This window comes from Ascaphus truei, chromosome 7, assembly GCF_040206685.1.
Source record: "Ascaphus truei isolate aAscTru1 chromosome 7, aAscTru1.hap1, whole genome shotgun sequence".
NCBI classification, from domain to species: domain Eukaryota; kingdom Metazoa; phylum Chordata; class Amphibia; order Anura; family Ascaphidae; genus Ascaphus; species Ascaphus truei.
The window spans coordinates 7,587,234-7,599,299 of NC_134489.1; the positions used below are offsets into that span (position 1 = coordinate 7,587,234).

The 12,066-nt window shown below is 41.0% G+C and overlaps 1 protein-coding gene across 2 annotated transcripts in view; it reads left to right on the top strand.

Annotated features, from left to right (window-relative positions):
- LOC142498678 (cytochrome P450 2G1-like) overlaps nt 1-12,066 on the top strand; it is a 76,530-nt gene that overhangs the window by 34,555 nt on the left and 29,909 nt on the right. For both annotated transcript variants that reach the window (XM_075606942.1, XM_075606941.1), the window contains 3 exons: nt 7,966-8,142; nt 8,798-8,939; nt 10,468-10,655. In XM_075606942.1, coding sequence (XP_075463057.1) covers nt 7,966-8,142; nt 8,798-8,939; nt 10,468-10,655 — 507 coding nt within the window. The remainder of the gene's footprint in view (nt 1-7,965; nt 8,143-8,797; nt 8,940-10,467; nt 10,656-12,066) is intronic.

A 12,066-nucleotide genomic window follows, 5' to 3' on the forward strand; every position in this document is an offset into this window, starting at 1 on the left:
GGAAAGGTGGACATTTTCTATCCCAGACCACACATCTCAGCAGTAAACTACTGCTGCCATGACGCTGCTACCATTTATATTTGCTCTGACCTCGCTTCTTTTCAAAATACACATTTCTTTCTATCAGCCCCATGTCTCCAACTCTATTCATATATCTCCATCTCTCCTTTCCTCACCGCTTCTCAGTTCACATGAACTCCTTTCTTACAGTACCTGCGCCCTCTGACACCACACAGCTATACACCCTGCACTAAAACACACCCCTACAACACACAACACACACCACACACCCCTACAACACACTAAATCACACCCCTACACACCCCTCCTCACACATTCTCTTTCTTTCCATGCTTTTTCTCCTTGCTTCTGGGGATATCTCTCCCAATCCTGGTCCCTGCCTTATTTCTACTTGCCCTCGCCTGTCCAATGCAACCTCTACTCCCTCTGGTGTCATCCCCTTCAAAAACCAAAAACCTTTGTAACCCTTGAAACAGATTTGACAGTGATATAAGTGATTTGGATATTGTCACAAGTGCATCATCGGCGAAGAGTGCTATTTTGTATTGTTTGTGCTGAACTGGGTTACCTCTAATATTGGGATTGTGCCTGATGTGGCTATAGAAACAAAAGGAAATACCGGCGCCTTACGAGTCCAATATGGTTAATGTCCTGGAAGTCCAATAAGTGAGGCGAAATGTCCAAAGGAGCAACCTTTCAGTTCTTAGACAGTCAGATGCGATTTTCGCCGTGCGTTGCGTGATATGAAATAAAACAGAGAAATATATAGTGCAACTTAATACATAGTGGACAGACAGAGCCCCTGTAGATAGCACTCTGTTTCTGTATGAATTGGTGATTTATTTAAAATAACTTTATTAATTGACAATATCGTTAAAATATTGGGGTTTAAAACAATGATTAAATGATGCCAAGTGTGGCTAACTCTATGGATAGGTGTATCCAGAGGAGTATACAATGGTGTATTAATGCCCAGTGTTAGGGTAATTCACTGGCCCTAGTGTTCCTCATATGGAGAGAATGGGCTAGAGTTCTTGTAATGAAAGTAGCGGCTGTGTGGACCACAGATGTAGTGCCCCAGTATTGAAATACTAGTAGGTGCACTAATTGATTGGACCTGTACTTAGCTGCTTTTGGGCTGCAGCTATTGGTACATTATAGACTTGTGTATACAGATCTAGGTCTATGTGCACCTATTATGAGTTTTTAACACCAGCATGTGTGGGTGGTGGTATTTAAATACAAGTGTGTGATACTTAACACGTGTACATCCCAAGTGTGTAATAACAGGGCTAGAATAGACACTAGTATTAGTTTTGCAATACTGGTAAGTTAGTGGCACTGCTGTAAATTCTGTATATACATATACCTAATTAACAGCTGAGTACTGCTCCTTTTAGGGTATTAATATCGGTCTATTATGAAAGACCTTTCCCTAGTTGGTGTAGTGCTCTTCATATGTGGTAATGGTCTGGCACTCCAGAGGTTAATTGCTGGATTGGTTGCCGTTTTGCTCAATGTGTATGCCCCTTTAAGATAAATGCTGTGTTTGGGGATTAGCATTCAGGCTTCCTGCATTTGTACTGTGATTTACTGCCAGATATTCTCTGTGCCTTTACTGATGTGTGACTGCTAAGATCGTAGGATCTTTCAGCAGTCCATTACTGTGCACGGCTGAGACACGCTGACTCTCTGAATCTCTCTGAGTCAGTGTACATGAACTCAGGCTCTGCTCGTGCACGTGGTCACGTGTTTGCCGACGCGCGCGTTTCGCGAGTGCTTTGTCAAGGCTAAGGTAATCAGAAAAGGCACAGAGAATATCTGGCAGTAAATCACAGTACAAATGCAGGAAGCCTGAATGCTAATCCCCAAACACAGCATTTAGCTTAAAGGGGCATACACATTGAGCAAAACGGCAACCAATCCAGCAATTAACCTCTGGAGTGCCAGACCATTACCACATATGAAGAGCACTACACCAACTAGGGAAAGGTCTTTCATAATAGACCGATATTAATACCCTAAAAGGAGCAGTACTCAGCTGTTAATTAGGTATATGTATATACAGAATTTACAGCAGTGCCACTAACTTACCAGTATTGCAAAACTAATACTAGTGTCTATTCTAGCCCTGTTATTACACACTTGGGATGTACACGTGTTAAGTATCACACACTTGTATTTAAATACCACCACCCACACATGCTGGTGTTAAAAACTCATAATAGGTGCACATAGACCTAGATCTGTATACACAAGTCTATAATGTACCAATAGCTGCAGCCCAAAAGCAGCTAAGTACAGGTCCAATCAACTAGTGCACCTACTAGTATTTCAATACTGGGGCACTACATCTGTGGTCCACACAGCCGCTACTTTCATTACAAGAACTCTAGCCCATTCTCTCCATATGAGGAACACTAGGGCCAGTTAATTACCCTAACACTGGGCATTAATACACCATTGTATACTCCTCTGGATACACCTATCCATAGAGTTAGCCACACTTGGCATCATTTAATCATTGTTTTAAACCCCAATATTTTAACGATATTGTCAATTAATAAAGTTATTTTAAATAAATCACCAATTCATACAGAAACAGAGTGCTATCTACAGGGGCTCTGTCTGTCCACTATGTATTAAGTTATACGCCCTTTGCAGCACCAGTTTCATTGTTCTATAGTAAAGCTGAAGCGGGGGTAAACATACGTATACATATATAGTGCAACACAGCCAACACAAGAAATAAAAATCAATTAATAAAAAAACATAAAACTATAACTGACACCCCTACATGACAATACAGTACAAACAAAACAAACATGTGACACACAATAGCAAGGCTGAGAATAAAAAGCTAATTTAATACAAAAAAATAAGACAATATAAAATTGATGATATGCGAGTGACAGAGAGACCGCCGGTCCGGTGGAGTAAAACCGGAGCCCTACTCACAGAATGGTGGATGAATACAGGCAGCGGATGTCAGCTGTAGAGAGATGTAAATCCTCCTCCGGTCACACTGGAGCGCTCGTGGGCGTACTCCTGTGCTTCTCCGCGTTCCTCAGGCGGATGTTGCGTTACTGGGGCGCGGGCCTTGAGGGGAAAAGTTCTTCCTGCTTCTGATCCACGTCTGTCGCGTCACTCTCGTCAATTCATCAGAATAAGCTTCTGAAGATTACCCTACGCGTTTCGTACGCTTGCGCACACTTCCTCAGGTGTTTTGACTGATGTTAGTGGTTCCTGGTATATATCTTATTGCTGTGATTCTGATTGGCGCCTCAATTATACCCTTCATCTTTACAGCAAATACCTTGCTTGATTGATATTTAAATCAATTAATCCTACTAACATTTTATTGCCTTACATACAACAGATAACAAAAAATACAAAATATACAAAACAAAAATAATAAAATATACATCAAAATTGTTGGAAGTGCATAATCAAAATTAAATCACCCTTTGTCATTACAAAAAGGCCCCCAAATCGAAGTCTATGTTCAGGCCTCTTGGGGAGAGTGTCTTAAATTCATAAATCCAGTATGCCTCTCGCATACTGGTTTGTTCTAATCTATTCGCCCCTCTTGGATTAGCCTGAACAGTCTTGATCGCCTGACACACTAGTCCTGTCGGATTTTTATTATGGTGTGTGAGGAAGTGATGGGAGACACTGTGTGTGACTAGTCCCTTTCTGATGTTGTAAATATGCTCATATATTCTCCTTTGGAACGTTCTATCAGTTCTACCTATGTATGGTAAGCCACAAGGGCATTGGAGTAAATATATAACATACATTGAATGACAGTTGATGAATGATTTGACAGGATATATTTTAGAGGTAACATTAGATTTAAATGTCTTTGCATGGCAACTATAAGAGCATGCTAGACATTTAACACATGTAAAAAAAGCCTTTATCAATCTTAGCTTGTTTCTGCCTAGAATGATTAATTGGGCAGCTTGGGGCCAATTTTGATTTCAAATTTGTGGCCTTCGTAAATATAATGTTTGGTTTTGGAGGAAGGATTTCCGGCAAAGTGCTATCCCTAAGTAAAATTGGCCAGTACTTATTGATAGTGTGTCTTATTTTTTGTGCCATATCATTATATTGTGTAATAAACGAGATAGTCTGATGACATTTTTTTACTTGATCAGTTTTCTTATATTCGAGTAGTGTATCTCTCTCCAAATTATTAACCTGCTTCAATGCTTCCTCCAGAAGGTTCTCAGGATAATGCCTGTCAATAAATTTATGCTTCAACTCTTTAGCCTGAGACGCAAAAGTCTCATTATCTGAACAGTTGCGTCTTAATCGAACAAACTGTCCCTTTGGAATATTTTTTATCCATAAAGGATTATGTTGGCTATCTGCCCTCAGGTAGTTATTAGCTTGTACTGGCTTGAAGAATGTTTTCGTGTGAAGTGTATTATTAGTGATGTAATTCTAGAAAATCTATGTGATCAGTGCTATGTTGACATGTGAACTTAAGGTTCCTGTCATTGTAATTTAAATATGTGAAAAAAGTGTCAAGCTGTGCTTGGCCTCCAGACCAGATGAACACCACATTGTCCATGTAGCGCCTCCAGAGCACCAGGTTTGCCCCAAGAGGACAGTTGTTCCAGATGTAATCTTCTTCCCAACTGTCCATAAATACATTTGCATAACTTGGGCCAAACCTGGTGCCCATAGCGGTACTGCACACCTGAATATAAAACTGAATTGAATGTGAAATAATTGTGTGTTAATATATGGCGAATGCTATCCACTAAGAAATCTTTTTAGGCTGATGTAATATGAGAATTGTTAATAGCAGACGTAACATCTCTGTATACTGTTATCAATCACGAGTTGGGCTGCAGAGCCGTATCTCGTAAGTTAGAGGCAGAATTTCATATTACCCCTCGAGGTGGTTTATAGCAGACTGAATGGCCCATCAGATTAACACATGGGACTCGCGCTGTGTGAATCCTACTGGGTTCTACCAGTCTTTAAAAGAGGCGCAGTAAGAGATAAACTGAATCAGTCACTCTACATATGCACCTATAACAGGCGATCGTGGGGGTTTTATTTTATTTGAATAATACAGTATTGTAGCAGGGGGTCTCCAGAGCTGAACTGCATTGATTTCAGGTCATGGAACCCCCTGCTTCCCGATTAACAGGCCCCATAATGGGGATCCGGTATCCAGGGGGCCATATTTAAATTCTCTTGTGTCATGGCCCACGTGATCAGGGGATTTAAACTAAGCAGAAGGATACCGGCACCTCATAACGGTGCCTGTAACCTGGGAAGCAGGGGATCCCCAGACCTGAAATCACTGCAATTCAGCTCTGGAAAACCCCTGCTACAGTACAGTAAAAATAAAATAAAATATAAGCAGCTTCATTACCTTAACGTAAAACCACTAAGGCAATTAAGGGGTTAAGCAAGACTACCTGGTTTATTGGGGGAAGAGGTGGTGAGTGAAGGGGGTAATTGCCCCAGGGTGGTTGATTAGTCATACTGGGAAGGTTGAAGTAGGGGTTATCACCTTCATTATCTTAGCGGTAGTAACCGCTATGGTAATGAAAGGGTTAACCCCTCCCACTGCCACCCGAGAGGCCTAACTATCCACTGTGGGGCAACTACCCCATTCACTCAATCCATCTGTCCCCAATAAGCATTACAATACAAACATTAATAAAATAAAGTGACCCCCTCCTCCCCCCCAACACATACAGTACTGTAATGGGCAAAATCCCTATTACCCATATCTGGATAATAGCTCATTTGCAGCGAATTCAATCAAGTACACATTCAATTGCAATTAAAAAAAAAATGCCAAAGCAAATACTGTACAATGCCAATGTAAAGTACAAAACAACCACCAAACAAAATACATTACAGTACATTTGAATTAAAACAAAATGCCAACCTCAAATACAATGCCAATTCAAATAACAAAACAAGCAACAAACAAAATACATTTTCATTGGAATAAAAATGATGCCAATGCAAATGCCAACCTAATAAAAAAAACCTTAGCGGTTTTATTTTATGCCTGTATTTGTTGCTTACCCATTTATTGCTATAGTGGCAAAGCAACCCCATATTATATGGGTATGCTTCAACACTGTGCCAATCAATGGGAAGCGGGGTTGAAGGGTGGGATAGTAGCCAACCAGGTGGTAGCGGGGGAGGGTGGGTTTACCCTTTAATTACTATAGTGGTTACTAACTACTAAGGGGATTAAGGGGTTAGGGGCCATTAGATTGTATTTTTTATTGTATTGTTGCTGCCAACGGAGGACATGGACGGTGATGAGGATGAGGATGCCCTTCATCCTTGCAGATTGGCAGGGGTAAGTGCAAATTGTATTCCCTTTATGCTGGCTGGTTTTATTTTAAGTTGGCAAATGCACTATTATCCATATCCGAACAATATTTATTATTTGCCCATTACTGTACTGTAGGTGTTGGGGGAGAGGGCATTGTTGGAGGTACAGGGGGTGGGTTGTTTATTGGTGATAGTAGGTATTGTAATGTTTACTGGAGAAGAGGGGATGAGTGAAGGGGGTACTTGACCCAGGGTGGGTGGTTAGGCCTACTGGGTGGGTCACGGGGGGGGGGTTGTTAAGGGGTTAATTCCTACGCAACCTTCCCGGTTGGCTTAACCAACCACCCTGGGCCAAGTACCCCCTTGACCCGCCCCCTCTGTCCCCGATAAACCTGCTATTGTGCCTTAACCCCTTCATTGCCTTAACGGCTAGCCACAAAGATAATGAAGCTGTTTTAATGTGATTTTTAATACTAGTACTGTATATGGTAGCAGGAGGTCTTCTGAAATGCTTTGATTTCTGCCTCAGGGACCCCTGCTTCCCAAGTTACAGGCCCAGTATGGGGTATGGGGTGCCGGTATCACCACCATTTTTAAATCCTTCTCCGTCACATGACCGAGGGATTTAAATACTGGAGGAGATACCGGCATCCCATACCGGGGCCTGTAACTCGGGGAGCAAGGGGTCCACGAGGCTGAAATCAAAGCGGTTCAGCTCAAGAGACCCCCTGTTTCCAAACAGTATTACTAAAAATTTAATTAAAGCAGCTTAATTATTTTAGAAGCTAAGCGCTACGTTAATGAATTTTTACATTTTATGGGGTTTTGATACTAGTGTGCGGGAACAGGGGTTCTTCTGATCAGAACTGCGTTGATTTCAGTCTCGGGGACCCCCAACTTCCCTAGATACAATCCCCATTATGGGGTGCCGGTATACCCCTGCAGGATTGAAATCCCCCGTTCACGTGATGCGGTAGATTTAAAAGCACAGGGTATATCGTCACCCTATACCAGGGTCTGTATCTCGGGAAGTAGGCGGTCCGCGAGGCTGAAATCAATGTGGTTCAGCTCAGGAGACCCCTGATCACGTACACCATTATTAAAATGAATATTTGAACTTTAGTATCGCCTCTAAGAGCCATGCATGGAGACGCAGTGTCTCTATGCACCTCTTCCAGGCTGTAGGATTTGTAGTGCAATACCACTTATATAAAATCTGGCCGTGCGATAGTGTATTTTTTTTAACGAGCTTTTAATAAATAGGGTTCATTCTTGGCGAATACCATTTTTGCCCACATGTTTTAGTGTGCGATAAATCAATGCAAAGTCGTACGACAATGCACTGATTTTATCATTGCTTTGTGAATACTGTAGGCTGCAGAGAGTTCCAGTATCTAATGAACAGCATGACAAATTGATACCGTGACATGGAGAAGCCAATTTCCCACTGTCTGTTCTTTTTACCACTTGGTGACATAAAGGGATCCCTTTTTCTCTACCACCATAGCATTATTTATTGATTTTTAATTACGATTTGTACATTTAAAACCACATGTATCACAGAATATATGACCTAATTACTTTTATACTGTTTGAATCACCCATAACTGTTGACTTTATCAGCTGCAAGACTTGATGCCGTCGATAATAAATCATGTCCCAGGACCTCATCAGAAAATAGATAAACTCTTAGCAAACCTGCTTGAGTTTATTTCTGAAACAGTGAAGGTGAACCAGGACACGTTGGATCTCAGCTCACCCAGAGACTTCATTGACTGCTTCCTCATAAAAATGCAACAGGTATTTATAAATTGAACATGTGCCTCTCATCCTCACACATTTTATCTTCTCACTAATCATACCCTTTTGTACAGTACAGTATACAGTATGTCCTGCATTTAAAATAAAAACTACACAGAATATGTGGTCCGGTTAAAACTGATGAGCCCATAAAGACAGAATAGCTACATTGAGTGGGTTTGTTGATTTTCTTAATTTTTAATGTACAGTACAAGCTGTGAATTTTAGTGTTATTTAAAGTGCTTTACAAATACAAGATTACACATTAAATCATGATGCATAGATTGTTATGTAAAGTATATACTGTAAAACTATTTTGTTTGAAATACAACTAGCAGCATTGATATATGTCGAGATATGTGTTACCTCGCTCAAACCCCCAAAGTAAGGTCGCGTGCTGCCAGGGAGTGAGTAGAATATATCTAATGGAGTGTACAGGGTACACAGATCCCAAATGACGGCGCACCGCAGGCCGGAGTTGTATTAAATCATGGTCCAAATGTGCAACTAAATAAACGTTTAAAACATTTATGTAACTAATTATTTGTTAGTGTTTTGTATGGTATATTTCTCACCATCTTCATGAGAATGACGGTTCTTTAATTGTTTTGATTATTTAGTTAACCTATCAATTGATTTTATATTGTGTTCTCAGGACAAACAGAATGCAACTTCTGAATTCACCATGAAGAACCTGTTAATGTCGGTTCTCAACTTGTTCTTTGCTGGGACTGAGACCGTCAGCAGCACCTTGAGACATGGGTTCCTCATCCTTATAAAATACCCTGAGATACAAGGTATAGTGTGTAAAAAATAAAAAACGCAGAGGCAGTAGAATGCTTCTCAAGTCTTTTACCATGACTCTGGTATTATATGTTGACGCTAGAGCACAGTAAAATATTGACCCAACTCCTTAATCCTATTTACATACAGTAAAAATACTATTTGCTATCCCACCAAATACTATTTGCTATCCCACCAAAAGGGAACAATCAAGTCTTCAATAGTGTAGTAGCCCTGATGAAGAGTGAAGTCTGGTAAGCTTGTATTCAACTCAATTCAAAATGTGCCTGCTAAATAATTAAAAGGTGTCACACCCTGCAACCAATGTACACTACTCCAGGTCCAATTCCTTACAACACCTGCTGTGTACCATCTTATTATGGAAATCAGAATGGTACCTAACAGAAAGACAACATAAATCCTTTCAACAGTAACAGTAGTGGTTTCCAACCTTTTTTTGTTTAAGGAACTCTATGTTAAATTCTACGGAACAGTAGTAGAAAGAACACAGGGCACAATGGATTTCTGCAAATCTAAACTCATTTATTGAGCCAACACTACGTTTCGACCGCAAAGGTCTTTATCAAGTGACATACAGTAGTGGCACTCGATAAAGACCTTTGAGGTCGAAATGTTGTGTTGGCTCAATAAATGAGTTTAGATTTGCAGAAATCCGTTGTGCCCTGTGTTCCTTCTACTACTGATCTAGGACTGGAAACAGGCTTTCGTTCAAGCACGGGAGCACCGGTAATTGTATCATTCTAACCTTTTTTTAAGGTGTGCAGCATTTACTTCATATACCTGGAAATTCTGCGGAACCCCAGCCTCTCTAATAGCTGTCTGAGATCAGACGCTTTGTAAGGCATCCCAATCCTATCTAATATCACATCTGAGATCAGATGCATTGTAAGGAATCCCAACCTTCACTAATAGTGCATCTGAGATCAGATGCATTGTAAATTATTTTGTATTTGGTACCATTTACAAGTGACCTGAAAATATCAAGAAACCATTTAGGGAGGCCCGGGGAACCCAAAGGTTCCTAGGAACCCTGGTTTAAAAACACTGAGTTATATACTGTTCCCCAAAATCAGTGAAAAGTGATCTTTATCTCTATCTTGAGTAAACACTGGAGAGGGAGTGGCTCAGTAAGTAAAAGACACTGACTGGCACTGAGAGTTTGAAGCAGGGAAGCCTGGTTCAATTCCTGGTGTCAGCTCCTTGTGACCTTGGGCAAGTCACTTTATCTCCCTGTGCCTCAGGAACCAAAAACATAGATTGTAAGCTCCATGGGGCAGGGACCTGTGCCTGCTAAATGTCTCTGTAAAGCGCTACGTATAACTAGCAGCGCTATACAAAAACATATTATTATTTTAACACTTCTTGCAGGATTTCTTTTTTTTTTTGGCTATAATCCTTTTAGTGTCGTACCATCCTGATTTTGGGCATTTTGTAGTACTATTTAGATCTCTCTTCCATGAGCAAACATTTTCTCAGTGTGTGTTTTGTTTAAATCAGAACTTTAAATTCATTTTTTGACAGCAAAACTGCACGAGGAAATTGATCGTGTGATTGGCCAGAACCGTGCCCCGAATATGGAGGACCGTGGAAAGATGCCATATACAGACGCCGTGATCCATGAGATCCAGAGATTCAGTGATGTTCTTCCTTTGAATGTCCCTCATTCAGTCGTAAAGGATACAAATTTCCGAGGATACACCATCCCCAAAGTAATTGTCTTTATGCTTGTGCTGGCACTATTTAATAGAGTTGAGCGAACCAGTTCAAATCCATTTCCCATTTCCGGGAATTTCCCATTTTTTTTTTAGACTAAATCCATCCACAAATTGGGTACTAAAAAAAAAACGAAAGGGTTAATCTGAATCCTCCATTAGGTAGAATCAGGGTGGATTTTTAAGAATCCACACCCAGATTCTGCAATGAATTGAATCCGAAATCTGCACCGCAGAGTGTTAAAAATCCACACTCAGATTGTTAAAAACCTGTTCTCTCCCCCCTTGGATTTGATACAGGTATGAGAAAAAAAATTAACAATCCGATCATGGATTATTAATCCGCCATGTGGATTGTCAGTGATAAAAAACATCCAAAAAAGGTGTCACACCCGTTTTGGGACTGATCCGCAGACTAAAGGAAACGTTGGATCCGAGGCGGATCCTAATTGGCAGAAATGTTTTGCTCATCTCTACTATTTAACGTCTTCATATTGCGGGCATGTGTACTAGAGGGATACCCCCGCAACAGCTGGATATGTAATGTGTTATGATGGTGCTCCCTAGGTAGAGAACTGAATATAAGCACAAAGAAAATGTAACCTAGTAAGGGCACTCAATCATAACCTGGATGTATTGCGATAAATTTAAAACAAATGTATTTATTTATATCCAATTAAAATAAGGGTGTAACGCTCGTGCTGCACGCAAACCTGACAAGACCCCAGTACTGAGGTGGGATGGAAGGACTCCACGCACCCACAGCAGCGGATGCGACTTGTCGTGGCTCGCAAGCTTACAACGCTTTGGCCAAAGGATTAAACTAAATGACACTAATTCAAGAGACTATATATGTATTTTACTGTGTATTTCTGTCATGTTGGATGTAGCATTGGGCTTCTCTGTTGTCTGTTGTATACATATGCCACGCTCAATAGCACTCCATTTTGACACATACTGTATGCATATATATATTTTGTGGGGGCTCAGGGGTTCCCAAAAAGAACTTGCTGGGGGTCTGTGTTTTGTGAACCCATTCTCAGCAGTTTCAGCTGTTGGAGGTTAGTGGCTCCTCCTTCCCAGGTTTTAAGCCCGCCCCTCCCCACTTCCCTAGTTTGCAAGTGTCTCATTCTGCGGGATATAGACCCACTGTGGTCTTTCTCCCTACTAATAGAGGTAAATAATAATTTTAATCCTAATAGAGGTATATTACTGTCCCGACAAAGTTTATTCTAACTAAAGACGGGAGCTGGCCGGGATCGCAGCGGGCTAGCCGCGGGTCCTTGTGGGTCCATTCTCCGGTTTAAAACCGCTTTCCCGCGCTTCAATAGATAAGCGCTATGGCGCTTACTATTGAAAGCGCATGAGGCGCAGGAAAAAACGTCCGAAACCAATCCAGGTTTCGACC